Here is a 21,580-nt window from a genome sequence, read left to right as displayed (position 1 = left end):
CTGCATCCATCTTTACACTCGCCTTCACTTTTCTCGCTTTGTCTCCGGACTCGCACATTCCTTCTCAATCCTCAATTAGCACAAAATGTTTCCTGCCCAGAGGGAAACCCCAGCACTATCATTAACACATCAATACTTTCCTATGGTCTAATCCACTTATAATTATTAACACATCAGCATTTTCTCATCCCATCTTCTAGTAACTGAACACTCTCACAAATTTGTTTACTGCAAGTGTTCTCGAATGGCAGCCGAATTAGTAACAATTTCATGAAAAAATGCAACACAAATGATAGGCATTCCGGAAAGCGAGCAATGACCGCTTCACAGGAGAGGTCAGAAGCTTGGAGATGCCATGTGTGTCAATGTAGATATGCCGAGAGTCACCGGCTATGACTGGGGAAGTGGATGAATGAAGGAGAATTATTTTACTTTCATGCCCAAGCCTTGAGATTGATCCTTGCACTTTCCTTGCACACTAGAGACTCTGCTTAAGGCTCTTTAACTAGATTATATACATTAGTGTCCAAGAGGCGTCTTGTAAGTGCTAGAAGGGAAGGTGGTACGTGAAGGCAGCACAATTAAATTACTTCTAAAAACAGACAAAATGATACATCCAAGAAACAGGAAGGAAGCTCAAGAAAATATTTTATTACAAAACAGAGAGGAAAAAAAACAAAACAAACCACAAATCTGATATTTAGAGCTGCCGCGATTTCTACTCCAGGAACATGCATTTATCAGAAGCGTCAACTGTGTCCTGAAAAAGTACACATTTCTCATCTAGTCCTGGGGCCAATGATTTTTTTTTTGGGGTGGGGGGCAGGATTTTTCCAACCAAACACTTATACAGACACACAATCTAACATTCTATACAGAGAGGTTAAAGTAGCCCTTCTATAAAGTTTTTTTCATTAAATCTGTGCATATGTGTAACAAGTGCGAGTATATCTCCGGGATCCAGCGTTGTTCTGGTCCTTTTCTCAGTGACATCACAGCACTTTACACTAGCTGAAGAGTCTTTTATAATGTAATTTTATGAAGCCTTTTTCTGATGCTCCATAACCTTACATTGTAACGCCAATTCCGGGTCAAATAGAGTGCAGTGTAACCTGGACAGACTGAAAAGTCGAGACGTCACTTACAAGAGGAGCAGAACGGTGTTGGATCCCGGAGAAGACGGCAATCGGAGAGTATTTTAACACATACACTACATGCACATATACACAGACTTGGTAAATAAAATACTTCATGGGAGGGCTTCTTTAAATGCAGGAGCTGGTTAGTCAGAACCCGACTCATTTGAACTTGGTGGGTTACTTGCCATCTCTTCATCTTCTGAAGCCTGAACAAAAAGAAAAAAAAATTGAAAGATAATAAGAAACAAACACAGTACATTAGTGGTTGAGCAAAGCGAGGCTGTGAATGTACCTTTTTACGTGTGCTTTCATCCGAGGAGCTTTCATCACTGGACACAAATTCCTTGCTTTTAACTGTATTGGTCTTAACTGGAGTTCTTGCAGGAGAAGCGGCTTTCGTTGACTTCCTCTTCTCGGGCTTTCCTGCTGGCTTCTTCTCAGTTTTTATCTTCTTATCCCTTGAATTAAGCACACAGTGAGTAGGAACCTTGAAGCTAAGACAAAAGGTGACTGCTCATCATAGGTGACCTATGACTGGCTTGCTTGCTCACTTTTTGGGGGCATCAGATGGAGCATTCTCGTTGTATTCTTTCATGGCTTTCTCGTAGTCCCGCTTTGCTTCCTCTGCTTTACGATCCCATTCCTTGAAAAACAAACAACATTTAATAGCAAACTGTCTGATGAAGGTCGTGGTTGAATGATCGAAACGTTACGTTTTGTGGATTGCATTTCATTAACTCTTTATGTAACTTTATTAAAATTACATTTATTGCAAATTAAGAGTGCCGGATCCTATATTTACTTTAGTAGTGAATGTAATCTGAGCTCACATCCACTGACAGCAAAGATCTGGAAAATGGTGAAATTGAAACACTGAGGTTGATTCATCTGAGATAGATACATCAAGACCTTATACTCCAGTCTTGAAGAAAAGTTTGCAGAGTAAGATTCATTGAATTTCTTAAGGGGAACCTGTCACCCACTATTAGGGGTGCAAGCTAGAATCTAGTCAAATCTGCCTTTTAGCTATATTAAGGCTTCCTTACCTCTTTTTTATCCTTGGTCATGCCTTTCCATATCTCTCCTGCTTTTTTGGACAGGTCAGTGATACTGATCCCCGGATTCTCACTCTTTATCTTCTCCCGACTGGCATTCAGCCACAACATGTATGCAGACATTGGGCGTTTGGGTGCAGCAGGATCTTTGACTTTTTTACCCTATAAGTGACAAACAAAAATTGGTAACAGAACTGACTCATATCACCCCCCCCCCCCCCAAAAAAAAAACCTCACTCCAGCACTTGAGGGACATTTTCTATTCTTTCTTTAAAAAGAAGTCAAGGTGTTGCTGGAGAACACAGTGTACGGTCTGTTCATCAAGCATTAAAGTGTATACGTAGGTCTTACCATAAATAGGCACTACATTTACAGTATAGTACTTTTTTCACTTAAAAGGACATTGGAGGCATGTCACTAGGATAGTCACACGACAATAGGAAAGAGCTGTTCTCTGGAGACTGCAGTTAAATGGAGCTTGTTTTCTCTGTGTATTATTAATCTGCCAGTAAATAGTGTTCCAATGTTGCCAGGTTGCTTTACTGAAAGTTCAGCTACTGGGAGAAAATCAACTACATTCCTCTCAGGAGCTGCCGGCTTTCAGTCATAGTGTAGGGGCAGTGCAGGGAGAGATTACAGTCATCACTCAGTACACAGTGAGCAGCAGCTGCAAGCACACCCCGCCACTTTGACAGCTTGCGGTACAGCGCATCTGTCAATCAAAATGCCAAAGTGTGCTTACAGCACAGGTGACAGGTGCACTTTAAATGACAACCATGTGGCCGAATGGAAATGGAAGTGGAACGCTGCTTTCAAAGTGCTGCTGCCACTCAGTTTTACCAAACTTTGGGGGTCACAGTAGTCAGACCCACGTTGATCAGACACGGATGGCCCATCCTAAAACATGACACAGCTGCCTATTATCCTACTACAATCTATGGCATGAGAATTAGAACATAGTTTTATCACTCGCCAAGTGTTACCTCTGCTTTTTTCCTTGGTTTCTTTTCTTTAACGATTTTTGGCTTCTTGGCTTTTTTCTTCTTTTCCTTTTCTCCCTCATCATCGTCACTTCCAGCACTTGACGAACTGACAGAGGGATTACTGTCAAATCTGCAATGGAGGAAACAAGCATGAAAATAAAGTGGATTATGAGCATGCCCTGCATAAATGAGGGCAAGACTTGATGTATGGTACTTACTCTTCTGCAACTTCATCTTCTTCTTCTCCGGGATTAAAGGACTCATCTACAAGAAAACAAATGCAGCAAATTTGAAGCAAAGACATAAAAATTATATACTACATACAGCAATGGCCGACTACCACTGATCCTGAGCAATACATGGGAATAATGTAGATGAAGATAACAGGGGCAATAACAGTGGAAACAAGAAAATTGTGCTATTGCACCATTCCTGACAGACCTCCCAATGGAACTGCTGCGGTTTCAGGAATCAGAACTTCAATCCCAGAAAGTACACAAATGCAATAGCAAATAACCACTGCACTACAGTATAGGGCAGAGAAAAATTAAGGTTCACCACCTAATACAAATGATAGATAATGTGACCAAGGCCCTTAGCTTCTGAAGAATTAGTCTAGTAGAAAATCCCTAACAGAGCAGCCGGTATCCACAGAAATGTCACAGTTCAGATGAAATATAGTGAATAAATCCAAGTGACAAGGTACCTTTGCCAATAAGAACGCATATAGTATAGATCCACAATAAAAACTTAATTATACTCACAAAAAGTGGTTAAAAGCAGTTCTTTGTGTCATAAAAACAAAAGCATGGCAGACTCAGAGTGTGCAGCCAGGGTTTCGCACTACAAATAACAGCTTCTTCAGGTGCGTGCAAATCTTTGGTTCTGTGTGAAGCGCAGTGGTTATTTGCCATTTCAAGGACATTTACAATATTCCAAGTCTGCTACTATTTACTCATCCACTAGCTACTGAGAAGCTCTTGTGGCTTTTACATGTGAGTAAGATGCAATGGATTAAGAGAGCAGAGCAAGTATTCATAAAAAAACGTCGCCTGGAGGTTACTGAAACCATTTTACTCAAAAATAAAGAAAAAAAAAAAAAAAGTGGTGTAAATTATAGCAATCTTTTCCAACACACGGCTGCATTCGATTTCGGATTCTAGTTCGCTGAAATATGTGCCAAATTCATTGTGATGTGTGCTAATCTTAAAGGGATCCTACCACTTTGAGAAATAATATTTACCTGCTTTCATATGATTAATTTGCACGTAAATGGCATTTTAAACCCTTTATAGCCTTCTGACCGGAAGAGCTGCAGAGAATGAAGTATTATTCTTCCTACCGATGCTTACTAGAAGTTATTATGGCAGTGAACAGTCAGCGCTCTCTACACAGCAGTAATAAATCCCGGCACATTGATTGACAATTTGTTCTGTACACATATGTTGAAGAATGGGCTGTCAATTAAAGTGCCCTGAAGTAATTACTACTGTATAGTGAGCAGTGACTGGTACAGCCCCTAGGACCACCCTGATGATTAGAAATGATCAGCAGCAGGGAAAATAAAACTTCATTTTCTCCCTGTCGATTTAAACACCATTTAGCAATAGATTAACCCTATATCCGAAGGTTAATAGCATTTTATCGTGGGTGACAGGTTCCCCTTAAGAAATTCAATAAATCTTACTCTGCAAACTTTTCAAGACTGGAGTATAAGGTCTTGCTGTATCTATCTCAGATGAATCAACCTCAGTGTTTCAATTTCACCATATTCCAGATCTTTGCTGTCAGTGGATGTGAGCTCAGATTACATTCACTACTAAAGTAAATATAGGATCCGGCACTCTTAATTTGCAGTAAATGTAATTTTAATAAAGCAAATAAAGTTACATAAAGGGTTAATGAAATGCAATCCACAAAACGTAACGTTTCGGTCGTTCAACCACGACCTTCATCAGACGGATTGCTGGTGGAGTGGGGGGCCACGATAAACACCCCCTGATGAAGTTTGTGGTTGAATGGCCGAAACGTTAAGTTTTGTGGATTGCATAACTCTTTATGGAACTTTATTTGCTTTATTAAAAATACATTTACTGCAAATTAAGAGTGCCGGATTCTATATTTACATTAGTAAGGAGTGGTTTCCTTTCCATGCACCATAAAAACCCGGAGTGACGTATATCTGAATCTTACAGATTGCGTTCACAGTCTGCCAATCAGTAAATAGCCAATCTTGATCCGACTACTCATTTCAAAAGCAAAGTGAAGCCACTTCTATATCATGGCCAATGCACAGGCAGAAAAGCTGGGTGGCTGGCTTACCAACGAAAATGAGCAGTCAGCCAGAGTCCTTCACAAACGATATGGGTGAGGTGCCAAAACAAGAAACGCTCTCCCTCCAGCGACTAGCTCAAGTGGAACGGTCACGACCGATGGTGGAAGGAGGGCATGTGGAGCTTTGCAAACTGAAGTAGATTAGTAAGCACATACTTCTGCAAGAATACCCTACACCTTCAGGGCTATTGCATATAAACCCATAAATATCCTAAAGTCCAGTGTGTAAGGTGTATGGACATTGGCTCATCACCCAAAACCACAAAAATGTATAAAACTGATAAAGCTCCAAAAACTAGAACTTATTTATTTTACTCACTTATATAGCGCCATTAATTCTACAGCGCTTTACAGACATTATGGGCACTGTCCCCATTGGGGCTCACAATCTAAATTTCCTGTCTTTGGAGTGCGGGAGGAAACCGGAGAACCCGGAGGAAACCCACGCAAACACGGGGAGAACATACAAACTCCTTGCAGATGTTGTCCTTGGTGGGATTGAATCCAGGACCCCAGCGCTGCAAGGCTGCAGTGCTAACCACTGAGCCACCGTGCCGCCCTTAACTTACCCCCTAAACTACCATTTGTAAAAATAATCAAGAAGATTTGACCATCACTGTTTTGAGCCCCACCACACTTGAAAGCCGAATATTAAAAATCCAGAGTTTCAAATTAATATGACCTAAGTAGACAAATCATCATGATTGTAAGGGTTAAGAGGGCATAACTACAGGGGTGACTAAGCGAGCAGAGAAAGTAGTCTACAAATTACCAAATGGCTGATAAAGCGGTCATGTGACCACAAGTAGGCGAAACGCATATTTCCTGCCACATTCCTAATAGATGTGATATATGCAGCCTCGCTCATACAAGTGATTTGAGCGAGGCTGCACACGTCTAGTCGGAATGTGGCGGGAAGTACGCATATCGTATAAGTACGCATATTGCATACTAGCAGTCACATGACCGCCCAGTCTCGTCTGGCACCCGAGAATCCTGACAGCACGCGATATGAGGGTTCACAAGTCTGCCACATGAAGTCTGCAGTCACTCTGTGCCAAGCCTTGACAACATCTTTAAGGCCCTCATACAAACTAGACTAAATTCGGCTAAATCCACCAATATTGGCAAGATCAGCCAACAGTATAATGTGTATGGAGGCCTCCTGACTCTCCCATGAGAGAGATAAGGATCGGGTAGTCCAAACTTGCTCGACCTTTTTGTTTTGCAGGAGACAAGTCGCTGTTAAAATAGTCTATCAATGGTGTTCTCCTCCAATCTCACCTCTAAAAAAAAAAAACTTTCGGCCAGACCAAAAGTGCGGGAGATAGCTGACAGCTGAATGAGTGCTCGGACGTCAGCTATAGCATATTTTCAGCTCATACACAGACCGTAAGCAAATTTCTACGACACAATGCCTAGAAAAAAAAATACTGCAATGTACGACAGTTTTATCATCTGCACTGTGAAGCACATTTTAATCTCACCAGTCTCATCTCCTGAATCATCACTGTCTGCGTTCTCTCGAATCTTCCCTTCTTCTTTCATCCTTTCCAAGTAAGCGTCATGCTGCTGATCATCATCGGAGTCAGCATAATCATCATATGGCTGCTTAACACCCTAAAGGAGGCATGAGGAAGGACAAGGCAGCACGAAGAGTTAAAGAGCACACACACACAATCATCACAATTACAGCAGCGCATTATCACAGTGATCGACTTTCCAGAGCTACATGTATGAGCAGGACATGCAAATCCCTGACCCTAGCGTCCTTCACATGCACAGATATACACATTATGCCACTGCCGTGGCGTGCTTTCACCATAACTAGGTGTGGACAGGGGCATACTCAACTAGAAAGAACGTTAAACCTAGAAATGAATGATAAACTTGTCGTCTGATTTCCTGCAGGTTCATTAAATAATGTCTGGTAGATGAACAGAGAAACTAAATATTTCATTGTGGAACAATTCCTTTAAACGAAGAGAAATAATTCATATGGTTGGAGAAGAAAAAAAAAAGGTATTGCTTTGTTTCGAGAAACAGTAGCACACTTCTCTGTAGTAGCTGTCGGTTATTGTAGTTTACTCACAAGAATGAGGATTAGCGGAATTACCAGACACCACACACTGACAAGAGAGGCGCTGGTTCTAGATACACAGCAGAAAAGTTGGTCCTGTGAAAGCACAGTTTGATTTAATGACGAAATTGGACGTGTCTTGTCACATGCCCCTGGATCTATGGCCATTTCCTAGAAGGGAACATCGTGCAGTTGGACAAAAACACTTTGCTAGCAAGGCGATTTGCTTCACAAAGGGAGAGAATGGTGGAGAACTTTTAAGTACAGACGTGTATTAAATGGAATCTGTCAGAAGGGTTTTACTATTTAATCTGAGAGCAGAATAATGTAGGGGCAGAGACCCCGATTCCAGTGAAGTGTCACTTATTAGGCAATGTGCTGTAGTTTCAATGCAGTGTTTTATCAGCAGGAGATTATCACTGGAGGACAAGGTTTCATGTGAAAGCCAGTCAGGCTAATTCGTGTAACCCCGTCCTCACAATTAATTGGCAGCTTGCTGACAATGCGCAGTATACATAGGAGGAAGCTGCCAGTCAGATGTTTGGGCAGGGTTATACGCAACTCAGCAAGTTGACCACTGCTACATCTACAGCAGAGAAAACAATGATTCTATCAAAACTGCATCAAGCAGCCCAGTAAGTGACACATCACTGGAATCAAGCCATCTGTCCCAAAATCACGCTGCTTCCTTTATCTGCCAACCTTTTTTAAAAGATCAAAAAAAAAAATAAAAAATAATAAAAAAAAAAATTGCACAAAAAAAAATAAAGGGGAATTGTTGAGGTTTTTCTTTTTCTTCGGCACCTTTCAACCTATTTTGTCTGGTGTTAAAATTGAGAAGTATAAAGCAATCTCTCAGTGTCTGATGAGCTCAGACATGTCACCTGTTCTCCTCACTATCTGGTGTGTAGCTGTGAGACAACTAGCTGCAGCTTCCCTGCCGTCCACTTCTGCCGTAGGACAAAAGACTGGAAATTACTAGCCCTAAAGGCTAATGGGACGGGGCTGTTGCCAGTCATCAGCAAGAGATAAGGCATAATATAAGCAAACAATGAAAATCTTGTCTGTTTAATCAGCGAAAATGGATGTGTTTTATATCAGAGACGAATCCATTTTATGCCAGTGCGCTGTCCGTATTTGATAAACTCATTGCATAGGGTCAAGGTGAGACTCATCCGAGAAGTGGACAAAGTTGTGCAAGCTGTGATTCTCTCTGACCCGAAGCACTGAATTGGCCCATTGACTTTAATGGGTCAATGTTTAGAGTGAGTGCTGTCCTATTTACCCTAGGGACAGCCATCCACATGGAAATTCAGAGCTCAGTGTCCTCTACAGCAGGGGTGGGCAATTAATTTTCCCGAGGGGCCACATGAGAGACCGTGACTGTTGGGGAGGGCCGAACCAATAGGCTGAAATTAATTCTGCTCAATATTAATATTAACATGAGCATGAGCCCCACACAGCCTCCCAATGTCCAGCATGAGCCCCACAAAGCCCCCCCATGTCCAGCATGAGCCCCACACAGCCCCCCCATGTCCAGCATGAGCCCCACACAGCCCCCCATGTCCAGCATGAGCCCCACACAGCCCCCCATGTCCAGCATGAGCCCCACACAGCCCCCCCATGTCCAGCATGAGCCCCACACAGCCCCCCCCATGTCCAGTATGAGCCACACACAGCCCCCCCCATGTCCAGTATGAGCCACACACAGTCCTCCCGTGTCCAGCATGAGCACCACACAGCTCTCCTGTGTCCACCATGAGCTCCACACAGCCCCCCATGTCCAGCATGAGCCCCACACAGCCCTCCAGTGTCCAGCATGAGCCATACACAGCCCCCCATGTCTAGCATCAGCCCCACACAGCCTCCCATGTCCAGCATGAGCCCCACACAGCCCTCCCATGTCCAGTATGTGCCCCACAGAGTCCTCCCGTGTCCAGCATGAGCACCACACAGCTCTCCTGTGTCCACCATGAGCCCCACACAGCCCCCTATGTCCAGCATGAGCCCCACACATCCCTCCCGTGTCCAGCATGAGCCATACACAGCCCCCCCATGTCCAGCATGAGCCCCACACAGCCCTCCCAAGTCCAGCATGTGCACCACCCACCCCCCCATGTCCAGTATGAGAGCTCGAGAGCCTCCTCATGTCCAGCATGACAGCCCTTCCAAGTGTCCAGCATGACAGCCCCCCAGTGTCCAGCATTAAAGCCCCCCAGTGTCCAGCATTAAAGCCCCCCAGTGTCCAGCATTAAAGCCCCCCAGTGTCCAGCATTAAAGCCCCCCAGTGTCCAGCATTAAAGCCCCCAGTGTCCAGCATTAAAGCCCCCAGTGTCCAGCATTAAAGCCCCCAGTGTCTAGCATTAAAGCCCCCCATGTCCAGCATGAGAGCCCCCCCTGTGTCCAGCCTGACAACCCTCCCTAGTGTCCAGCATGAGAGCCCCCCCTGTGTCCAGCATGAGAGCCCCTCTGTGTCCAGCATGAGAGCCCTCCCTAGTGTCCAGCATGAGAGCCCCCCTATGTCCAGCATGAGAGCCCCCATGTGTCCAGCATGACAGCCCTCCCTAGTGTCCAGCATGAGAGCCCCCCCTGTGTCCAGCATGAGAGCCCCCCTGCGTCCAGCATGAGAGCCCCCCTGCGTCCAGCATGAGAGCCCCCCCTGTGTCCAGCATGAGACCCCCCTGTGTCCAGCATGACAGCCCTCCCTGTGTCCAGCATGAGAGCCCCCCACTTTGTCCAGCATGAGAGCCCCACTATGTACAGCATGAGAGCCCCCCCTGTGTCCAGCATTAAAGCCCCCCTGTGTCCAGCATCAAAGCAAAGCCGTCGCTGTGTCCAGCATTAAAGCCCCCCCTGTGTCCAGCATATACTTACTTCACTCCCCGTTTCCCTACGCTCCTGTCTCTGATGCACTGACTCTCCACAGTGTGCAGGCTGATGCCATTGTGTCAGCTGTTTCTAACGCTGATTGGTGGAAGAGGGAAGTGGCGGCCCCTCCTCCACCAATGCATTCACCACGGATTGAGACCACGGATTGAGACAGCGGTGACGGTGTGCAGGCGGGCAGTGACGGCGAGCGGTGACGGCGTGCGGTGCAGTGCGGCCCGTGGGCCACTGTTATCAGCCCTTCGGCTGTCTCGGTCCGCGGGCCGGACTGGAACAGCCAGAGGGCCAGATGTGGCCCGCGGGCCGCACGTTGCCCAGATCTGCTCTACAGGATTGCTACAAGGCTGAGTTCAGGATTATATAGAAAATGCTGCAGATTAGCAACCAGTCACAACAACTATATTTCTTGCATACTTTAATGAATTATTTCTAGGATTAATGCTCCTTTAACTAAGCACTTCAGTTAGGGAATCAGATATATATTCACACGCAGAATCTTAACCACTTAAACACTAGTGATGGGCGAGCACTAAAATGCTCGGGTGCTCGACCCGAGCAACGAACCCAATGTAAGTCTATGGGGAAACTTGAGCATTTTTCAGGCGGCTCCCCCCGGCGGTCTGCAGAGGGCCTAGAAATTACAAAAATCGATTGGAACAGTGCTCAAATAACACGGGAACAGCATGGGGAAGACCCCTTGAAGCATCTCTGACTCCCAGGTCACTGCAGTCAACAACGTTGTCAGAGGTATTACGCCACTTTTACGGACTCACAATAAAACATACAAAAAAGAAACCAAAATAGATTTTCCTAGGAAATATGTTAAGGAACATCCTTTCCTGGGTAGTGACTTGTATATAAGGCAAAATAAATATCCAAAAACAAAAATGCTCCTCCACACCTTGGGCTATGTTCACACGTAGTGTTTTTGAAGCACACTTGTATTGCTTTCAACCAAGACAAATGCATTCACTGGGAAATGTAATTTTAACATTTTACAACCTTATCTGGCCATGTGGTGTGTGACTAGTCATCAGACACATCCTTTTTCATTTATGATGGAGGGACTCTGAAAGGCGCAAAGCCTATTTTTATAGGGCCATCAGGCGGCCCTTACTATTCTTAAAGGGCCAGCAGTCGGCCCTCGCTATTGTTAGAGAGCCATCAGCCGGCTATGCTTTGTTGTTCCCATTATTAAAGAGTGAGTCTCCTATACTGTTATTGTGTATGCAGTGACTGCAAGGCTGCCAAAAATTTGGAGGCACTCCAATGCCCCTTGCAAGAAACGTAGAGGAGGTGATATGGTAGTGAATGATATGGTGATGGAGGATGAGGAGGAGGGCAAGAACAAATAGACAAAATCAGGAAGCGTATACTCATGTCTGGGTGTGAAGACAGAGGTGCATGGGAATAGAATTAGACCTCCCAAAAAAAAGACTGTTTTTGAGTTTAGGTTACACTGCTATCATTCGGTGGTGTTGAGAAGTCTGGCCCAATCCAGCCCTTGTTCATTTTTATAAGAGTTAGCCTGTCAGCATTTTCAGTTGACAGGCGGATGCGCCTATCTGTAATAATTCCACTGGCGGCACTAAAAACCCGCTCTGATAAAATGCTAGCGGCAGGGCAGGCCAGGACCTCCAAGGCGTAGAGTCAGTTCATTCCACATATCCAGCTTGGATACCCAGTAATTATAAGGCACAGAGGAATCACGGAGGACATTGGTACGGTCGGCAAGGTACTCCCTCAACATCTTCCCAAACTTTGCACTCCTTGTGAGAGTACCCCGCGCCTCAGGGTCTGTAAGATGGGAGGGTCTAAGAAAACAGTCCCAGAACTTTGACAGTGTTCCCCTTCCTCTGCTGGATTGGAGTTGTGTGTCTCTCTCGCCTGTACTCCTTCGTTGTCCAACAAACTGTGACCTCTGCCGCCAGCATTTTCAGATGGGAATTTTTTTAATAGTTCCGCAACAAGGGCCTTCTGGTACTGCCCCATTTTAGTAGACCTGTCGGACTTGGGAATAAGAGATAGAAAGTTCTCCTTGTAGCGTGGGTCTAGAAGTGTCACCAACAAGTAATGACTGTCACCCAAAAATTGGAGAACGCGAGGGTCACAGGAAAAGCAGTGTAAAAACTCAGTCATGCATGCCAGACTGCTAACAGACAAGACTTCTGTGTCCTCACCAAGAGGATGACTGACCATGCTCTCCTCCTCCCTGTCCTCAGGCCATCCACGCTGAACAGACAGTATGACAGTTGTGCAGGTAGTAAAGTCTATAACGCATGAAACTAGCTCCTGTTCTTCCTCCTCATTATCACCCAATCAACGTTGGGATAAGGTGAGGCGGGGCTGTGTGTAATCACCCTGTATGGTTCCTTGCTCCATCTCATCGTGCTCAGCCTGCAATGCATCCTCTTTGATTGTGAGCAGAGAGAGTTTCAGAAGACAGAGAAGCGGGATGGTGACGCTAAATATGGCGTCATCGCCGCTCACCATCTTGGTGGAGTCCTCAAAGTTTTGGAGGATGGTACATATGTCTGAAATCCATGTTCACTTCTGAGGTCTTACGTGTGGAGTCTGAACTGAATACCGACGGCCTTGTTGAAGCTAGTAGTCAACAACTGCCCTCTTCTGCTCACAAATCCTTCCCAACATCTGCAATGTAGAGTTCCAATGCGTGGGGACATCACACACCAGTCGGTGAGCTGGAAGCTGCAAACGCTGCTGAAACAAGGCAAGGGCGGAGGAAGCTGTGACTTTCTAAAATGGGCACACAGGCGGCGTACATTGACAAGCAAATCCGGCAGCTCCGGGTAGTTTTTGAAAAATCGCTGAACCACGAGCTTAAGCACATAGGCCAGGCATGGTAAAAAGTGCGAGCTCGCCCCAGAGCAGCCACCAGGTTGCGGCCCTTGTCACACACGACCAAACCTGGCTGTAGGTTCAGCGGTGTCAGCCACAGATCAGCCAGCTCTTTCAGAGCGGTCCACAACTCTTTAGCGTTGTGTGGTTTGTCACCTAAGCATATTAGCTTCAGCACAGCCTGTTGCCGCGGTTAGAACCCTCCTGTTTGTTTTTTCCATCTTGTGTTTTGCGGTCACGTGACCATCTGCCTTTATATTCCAGCTCCGCCCTTTTGGCTGTGCAGGACTTCAGTGTTTGACTGTTTTGCTAGCCAAGTGCTTCGGTGCCTTTCTCTGTCAGTTCGCTTGGTCCTTCTGGGACCTCTAGTACCTTTTGTCAGTTTATCTTTTTGTGTTCTGTAACAACTTCTCTGTTTAGGAGGTGTCCCATTTTTGTTCCAGTCCTTAGTTCTTTTAGGGACCCCTTTCTTTAGACTAGCCGAGGACTTAGGCGGGTCTGTTCACAAGGAACAGGCAGCCCGCTACATCGTAGGGATTCAGCTTAGTCTTACTGTAGGGACAGCTTTCCCCTTTCTTTCCTTAGTACTTGTTGCAGATCATAACAGTAAGTCTAGCCTAAAAAAACTAAAAGGAAAGAAATTCGGGGATCAGTATGGTTTCCGTCCAGGATTTGGCTCAATGCTTGCAGGGATTGTCTCTGGAGGTGGCCAAGCTCCAGCAACACGTGAGTAGCTGTTCTGGAGCACATTTTGTGGAACCCAAGGTAGGTTAAGGATTTGCTAATTGCATTCCCCGCACCTGAGACTCTGCAGGATGCCATGCAATTAGCTGTTCATGTGGATAGGAGGCTGAGATCTAGGCAGAATGAGGTAAAGATTCCTGTAATGCCAGGTCCTAGTCCCCAGAAAATCTGCTCAGACGGCGGAGAACTGATGGAGGTTGGGGCGATGTCGCTCCGCTCTCAGGAAAGAGACCGGAGGTTCGCCGAGGGTTGTGTCTTTATTGTGGTAAAGCTGACCATTTGATTAAGTATTGTGAGCTTCGTTTAAGTAAAGAAAAAAAAAAGGTCAGGTACGCCTGTATTGCTTGTTTACGCTCTGCAGTAGTATTTCTTTCTGGGAGTACTACTTTGCAGGGAGATTTGATTGAATTTCAGGTATTTGTGGATTGTGGTTCAACACTTAATGTGATTGATAAAGGGTTTTTGGAAAACCTTAAATTGAAATCCAAACCTTTGTCATCACCTATTTCTGTGATTGCAATTGATAAAACTCCCTTGAAATGTATTACTCACAAGGTTGCTGCATTTCCTCTCATTATCAATGGACTTCAAGAAATTTTGGACTCGGTTGTATTAAATAATTTACCCTCTCCGGTCGTTCTAGGATTCCCTTGGTTAAAACTGCACAATCCTTGCTGGACTGGTCTACTAATATGATAAAGTCTTGGAGTCCGAAGTGCTATGATAAATGTTGTAATGGTCGCATTGCGGCTGTGGAAAAAGGGGAATTACCTGTACCTATTCAAGATTTTTGGAGGGTTTTTTCGGAGGAGGTTTTACCTCCTCATATGGATTATGATTGCACCATTGAGTTAGTTCCGGGAGCTACTCTTCCCAAGAGTCGCTTGTTTAATCTGATAATCCTGAAAGAAAGGCCTTGGAGGAGTACATACAGACTAGCCTGGCTGCTGGTCACATTAGACCTTCAAAGTCGCCTGTGGCAGTTGGATTTTTCTTTGTTAAAAAAAAGGATGGGGGTTTACGTCCATGTCTGGATTTTTGTGACATTAATAAGATTACCGTACGCAATTCCTACCCATTGCCGTTAATTCCTGACTTGTTTAACCAGATAGTGGGGGCCAAGTGGTTCTCTAAAATTGATCTCCGGGGGGCATACAATTTGTTATGAGTGAAGGAGGGTGATGAATGGAAAACTGCTTTTAACACTCCGGTAGGTCATTTTGAGAATCTGGTGATGCCTTTTGGTCTTACCAATGCACCTGCATTTTTTCAGAACCTTATTAATGACATCCTGAGACCTTTGATTGGTAAGAATGTGGTTGTGTATTTGGATCACATTTTGATTTATTCGCCAGATCTGGAGTCCCATTAGCAGAGTGTACGTGAAGTTTTGCAGTTATTGAATGATAATTCACTCTTTGCTAAGCTGGAGAAATGTGAGTTAGCTGTGCAGAAAATTAGTTTTTTGGGCTACATCGTCTCCAGCGAGGGCTTTGAGAAGGACCCGGTGAAGGTTCAGGCTGTGCAGGAATGGCCTAGGCCTATTGGTTTGAAATCTATACAGAGATTTTTGGGTTTTGCCAATTATTACAGGAAATTCATTAAGAATTTTTCTGTAATTGTTAAACCTCTAACCGATCTCACCAGGAAAGGTGCGAATACGGCCCAGTGGACTACTGAGGCCATTGAAACGTTTGAGTATCTCAAAGAGAGGTTCAGTTCTGCCCCTATCCTTATGCAGCCTGATGAGACCAAGCCTTTTTTGGTCGAGGTCGATGCTTCATCGGTGGGGGTCGGAGCAGTTTTGTCTCAGGAGAACAAGGGTGGAGTACATCCTTGTACCTGCTTTTCGAAAAAATTTTCAGAAACCGAACTGAATTATGATGTTGGAAATCGTGAGTTGCTGGCTATTAAAATCGCGTTTGGCGTAATTTTTTGGAAGGCGCTAGATTTCCTATTCAGGTTTTCACAGATCATAAGAATTTGATCTATCTGGATGCTGCCAAGCGCTTGAATGCCCATCAAGCTAGGTGGGCACTTTTTTTTTTTCGGTTTCATTTTTCTGTTACCTATATCCCTGGTACTAAGAATGTTAAAGCCGATGCTTTATCTTGCAGCTTCTCTCCTATGGTAGGTGCAGAGGAGGAGGAGAACATTTTACAGAAAGGAGTTGTGGTGGCGGCATTGGACTCCGTTTTGGAGAATGGGATTCTGAAAGCTCAAGATGATGCTCCATCTAACACTCCCCATGGGAGGTTGTTCATGCCTAGAACCTTTAGGAGAGATTTGTTTGTGGAGTGTCATGAGTCTCGGTTGGCAGGTCATCCAGGAATTTGAGACTAAGACTTAGCAGTCGCAGTTTTTGGTGGCCTGGATGTCAGAAATAAGTCATCAAGTGGGTGTGTCAATGTACTGTGTGTGCTAGGTCAAAGGCTTCACATACTCCAGCTGCGGGGTTGTTTTGGCCTCTGGAGGTTCCTAGTGCGCCTTGGACGCATCTCACAATGGATTTTATTACTGATCTGCCTGTGTCCTAGGGTTTTACTGTTATCTGGGTGGTCATGGACCGTTTTAGTAAGATGTGTCATTTGGTTCCATTTATCAAGTTGCCCTGCGCCAAAACTCTCGCTAAGGCGGTTGTTAAGGAGATAGTCAAGCTTCATGGCGTTCCCACGGATATTGCTTCTGATAGAGGACCTCAGTTTGTGGCTCGCTTTTGGCGTGCTTTTTGTGACAGGTTGGGAGTCCATTTGTCATTTATCGTCTGGGTATCATCCTGAGTCTAATGGACAGACTGAAAGAAAGAACCAGTATGTAGAACAGTTTTTGCATTGTTTTGTGGCGGACAATCAAGAGGTGTGGTCTGAGTTTCTGCCTCTCGCAGAATTTGCTCTTAACAATCATACATCCTCCTCTGCTGGGTGTTCTTTTTGTTGTTGTACTGGGAGACATCGGTCTTTTGGTTCGTTCTCCAAATTGGGGTCGGCGGTGCCGGAGGAGGAGAATTTTTCCAGTGATTTGGAGAGAGTTTGGACTAATGTACGATGCAACCTTCAAGAGGCTAACAAGAAGTCCAAGAAGTATTTTGACAGGAAACGTAAGGACCTATTGTTTACTGAGGGTGACTTGGTTTGGTTGTCCTCAAGGAAATTGCGGTTGAGGATTCCCTCTAAAAAACTGGGTCCTAAGTTTGTGGGTCCATTTAAAGTGCTTCAGGTTATTAACCCGTCTGCTGTTAGGTTGGATGTCTCTACTTCCTGGAAGATTAATCCTGTGTTTCATGTTTCCTTGTTGAAAAAAGCTGATATATCAGATAGGGATGCCACTGTCACAGTTCCTCCTGTGGTGGAAGACGGCGAATATGAAATTTCTTGTATCTTGAATTCTAGATGGCATAGAGGGAGATTACAGTATCTTGTCTCCTGGAAGGGTTTCGGTCCCGAAGACAACTCCTAGGTAAGGGCGGATGATGTCTCTGCTAATAGGCTTGTTAGAGCTTTCCAGATAGGCCTGGGCCTGGAGGATCCTCATAAAAGAGGGGGTACTGTTAGTACCTTCCTGTTTGTTTTTTCCATCTTGTGTTTTGTGCTCTGCAACAACTTCTCTGTTTAGGTGGTGTCCCATTTTTGTTCCAGTCCTTAGTTCTTTTAGGGACCCCTTCCTTTACGCTATAGGTCTTCGTTCAGACTAGCCGAGGACTTAGGCGGGTCTGTTCGCAAGGAACAGGCAGCCCGCTACATCGTAGGGATTCAGCTTAGTCTTACTGTAGGGACAGCTTTCCCCTTTCTTTCCTTAGTATTTGTTGCAGATAATAACAGCCGCTTGGCCGAGGCAGTGCTGCAGTGCTTCCAGCTTGCAACTGATGTGGTCATTTCAGAGATGGATGCTGAAGAGAAGGTGCAGGAACTGTAGAATGTGGGGGCAACCCTGATTGACCCAGGCCCGCAATCCTCAGCGTCGGGATGATGTGTTCCGTCCCAAGGTCCGACTGGGTCCCGGCTTCCACTATGTTAACCCAGTGTGCCGTCAGCGAGATGTACCGTCCCTGCCCACAAGCACTTGTCCACACGTCTGTGGTTAGGTGGACTTTCCCGGTAACTGCGTTGTTGAGGGCACGGCTAATGTTGTGGGACACGTGCTCGTGTAATGCGGGGACGGCACACTGGGAGAAATAGTGGCAGCTGGTGACCGAGGGATGGCCGCCACCATCAGGTTGCAGAAAGGTGCAGGGCAGGAGGCATCTTCGCATGCGCCATGGACAGAGGATTGGCTTGCACGCACAACAGCCGAAGAAGCAGTGGTGCCACCCGCAGACACTGTTCCTCGACCCTGGGGTTAGGCCCACAAAGTCGGGTGCTTTGCTGCCATGTGCCTGATCATGCTGGTGGTAGCCAGGCTGGTAGTTTTGCTACCCCTGCTGATACTGGCTTGGCAGGTGGTGCAAATGGCCTTTTTGGGGTCATCGGCAGAGTCTTTAAAAAACAACAAGACTTGGGAAGACTTAACAGTTGTACTAGCAACTTAAGTTGTATTGATGTTACGGGGAACGGTTGCCCGCCTTCTGTCTGCGGCCACCACACTGCTTCTTCCTGTCTGTTGTGGTGCTACGCCTCTCTCCCCCTGTGTGCTGCTGTCTTCGCTCTCTATGTCCTCCTGCCAGGTTGGGTCAGTTACTGTATCATCCACCACCTCATCTTGCACTTCCGCACCCTGGCCCTCCTCCTGACTTTCTGGCAATTGTGTCTCATCATCGTCCACCTCTTGTGACAGTTTCCCACCGTTGCCTGCGTGTGACCGTGGCTGCTCAAATATTTGGACATCGCTACATGCGATCTCCTCTTGCCCCGCTTCAAGTGGACAGGACGAGAAGCCCGAATCTATAAATGGAAAAGTGAACAGCTCTTCGGAGTGTCCAAGTGTGGGATCAGTTGTCTCCGGGCACTCGGCATGGTGGGAGGAAGGAGGATCACGTCCACTTCCCCGTCCTTTGCCCATTTTAAATGGAGGACAATATTTTCCACGTTCACTACAAATGGCTGGATTTGAACCACAGTGATATGTGATACGTGTGACGGAAAACCACAGTTTTAAATAACTGGCCTGTAAGTTACTATTTTTCACAGCAACCTCATGTCAATAACTTCACTGACACACTAACAAAATTTCAATGGAGGCCAGAAATGGCAGAATTTTCAACGCACTTATACGTGATCCATGTGATGGACAAACCACAGTTTTACATAGCTGGATTTTAAACGCTGTAATATGGAAAGGATCTGGCTGTATTCTGCAGTGCCAACAAGCAAATGGAGCAGAAAAACTGTGTTTTCTGGATTGCTTTTTAAGCAAATAATCAAGATTAAGATCCAAAAAAAAATTATTCCTGGCCCGATACCTGGGCCTATTTCTACAAATATCTGTAAAAGCACCAGCAGACAGAACTGGAATGGACCCTTTTGCTATATGCACTGCGGTCTGCCACATACACTGCCTGCCTGCCTATATACACTGCCTGCCTAGCACTGATATTTCTGCAGATGGATTAGTCCCCAGGACTGTTTGTTAAGATGGATATGTGTAATGTATGTTTTTTCTCCCTACACTAACTAAGAAACAAGCAAATCTCTCCCTAGCTGAGCAGCAGCTCTCCCTACACTGTCTGATTCCGGAGTAGACTGTAACGAGCATGGGGGCGCCAGGTCTGATATAGAGCTGATGATTCTGTGCGGCCAGCCAATCACTGTAATGCCACAACCAACATGGCTGCGGCATTACAGTGTGTGGCAGACAATCCCTGCATGTTCACTAGCTCTCTAAAGAGCACCAAACAAGCAGGGAGGAGACCCGAGCTCCTGCCGAGCGACCTCGGAAATACACGGCAAGCGCCGAGCATCTCGAGTAGTGAGATGCTCGGGCGAGCACCGAGCAGTAGTGAACATGCTAACGCATCAGTATTAAACATCTATAACGTACGTTACTTTATGACACCATATGACTCCCTAGTACTATAAAAAAAGCTCTTTGCAAAATATACTCAATATATTTATTGGGTCCATAAACCAGGCAGAGGTTAGGGAATATAAAAGGGGTATTAAAAAAAAAAAATCTAAAAAATAAGCTATGACCGGGTGTCATTTTGCACAGTAGTAACTGCAATCCTCAGTAATCAAGGTGGTGCATGACGAATTTCTCACCAAGCAGTGACTCCCCAGTAGTCTTCACTAGTGTTGAGCCACCCCCGTAGTGTTCGGGTTCGGTTCGGTTCGTCGAACACCGGGATGTTCGAGGAACTGTTCGTCGAACACCTTAGAACACCGTCGAACACCGTTAAAACCAATGGCAGGCAAACAAAAACACATAGGAACACATAGAAAACACCTTCAAAGGTGTCCAAAAGCTCACAAACTGCTCAGAAGACGCTTTCTTTAAAAAAGCCGGCCGGCAATTCAGCAGCGGCATACACCGGTACCCGACAATTTAGACATGAAGGAAAAGAGCATCACACATAGATTAGATAGATAGAAACATGTTAGTCACATATATATGAAGTACAGTGACAGTGTTGCTTACTGTACTTGTCATTTAGTGTACAGGATTTATTAAAAAATATAATAGTGTTTTCGTGCACCGTCTCTTTAAAAAAGCCGGCCGGCAATTCAGCAGCGGTACCCGACAATTTATAACAGACAGAATAGAGCTTCACACATAGATTAGATAGATAGAAACATGTCAGTCACATATATATGAAGTACAGTGACAGTGTTGCTTACTGTACTTGTCATTTACTGCAAAGGATTTATTAAAAAAAATAATAGTGTTTTCATGCACCGTCTCTTTAAAAAAGCCGGCTGGCAATTCAGCATCTGTACCCGACAATTTAGAATAGAAGGAATAGAGAATCACACATAGATTAGATAGATAGAAACATGTCAGCCACATATATATGAAGTACAGTGACAGTGTTGCTTACTGTAATTGTCATTTAGTGTTAAAATAAAGGATTTATCAAAAAAAATAATAGTGTTTTCATGCACCGTCTCTTTAAAAAAGCCGGCCGGCAATTCAGCATCTGTACCCGACAATTTATAACAGACAGAATAGAGCTTCACACATAGATTAGATAGATAGAAACATGTCAGTCACATATATAATAAGTACAGTGATAGTGTTGGTTACTGTACTTGTCATTTAGTATTAAAATAAAGGATTTATTATTAAAAAAAATTGGCGTGGGGTTCCCCGTAATTTTAGTCTCTAGCGGAGGTTAAGCAGACGGCTGGGGCAGATGTTTGAAGCCTGGGAAGGGGGTAATACCCACGGAGCTTCCCAGGCTACTAATATCAGCCCCCAGCTGAATACCTAGCCTTTACTAGCTATTAAAAAAAAATTGACGTGGGGCTTCGCACTATATTTGTGTCCAGCCAGGGACGGGCTGCCCCCAACCACCAGCTGCCTATTTGTACCTGGTTGGACACAACAATATAGGGAAGCCCTTTTTTT

At 45.1% G+C, this 21,580-nt stretch overlaps 1 protein-coding gene across 1 annotated transcript in view; it reads right to left on the bottom strand.

Moving 5' to 3' along the window:
- Positions 1 to 631: 631 nt before the first annotated feature.
- Positions 632 to 21,580, bottom strand: part of SSRP1 (structure specific recognition protein 1) — a 46,217-nt gene continuing 25,268 nt past the window's right edge. The window contains exons 10-16 of the mRNA XM_073684308.1: positions 6,999 to 7,131; positions 3,396 to 3,441; positions 3,178 to 3,307; positions 2,186 to 2,356; positions 1,691 to 1,782; positions 1,432 to 1,597; positions 632 to 1,345 (exon numbers count right to left, since the gene is read on the bottom strand). Of these exons, the coding sequence (XP_073540409.1) occupies positions 1,283 to 1,345; positions 1,432 to 1,597; positions 1,691 to 1,782; positions 2,186 to 2,356; positions 3,178 to 3,307; positions 3,396 to 3,441; positions 6,999 to 7,131 (801 nt within the window). The 3' untranslated portion in view covers positions 632 to 1,282. The remainder of the gene's footprint in view (positions 1,346 to 1,431; positions 1,598 to 1,690; positions 1,783 to 2,185; positions 2,357 to 3,177; positions 3,308 to 3,395; positions 3,442 to 6,998; positions 7,132 to 21,580) is intronic.

Source organism: Phyllobates terribilis, unplaced genomic scaffold (assembly GCF_046119375.1).
Source record: "Phyllobates terribilis strain yellow unplaced genomic scaffold, ASM4611937v1 Scaffold_5__5_contigs__length_657084704, whole genome shotgun sequence".
NCBI classification, from domain to species: domain Eukaryota; kingdom Metazoa; phylum Chordata; class Amphibia; order Anura; family Dendrobatidae; genus Phyllobates; species Phyllobates terribilis.
The sequence above is the reverse complement of the archived record's forward strand: the minus strand, read 5'-3'. Positions and strand labels throughout refer to the sequence as shown.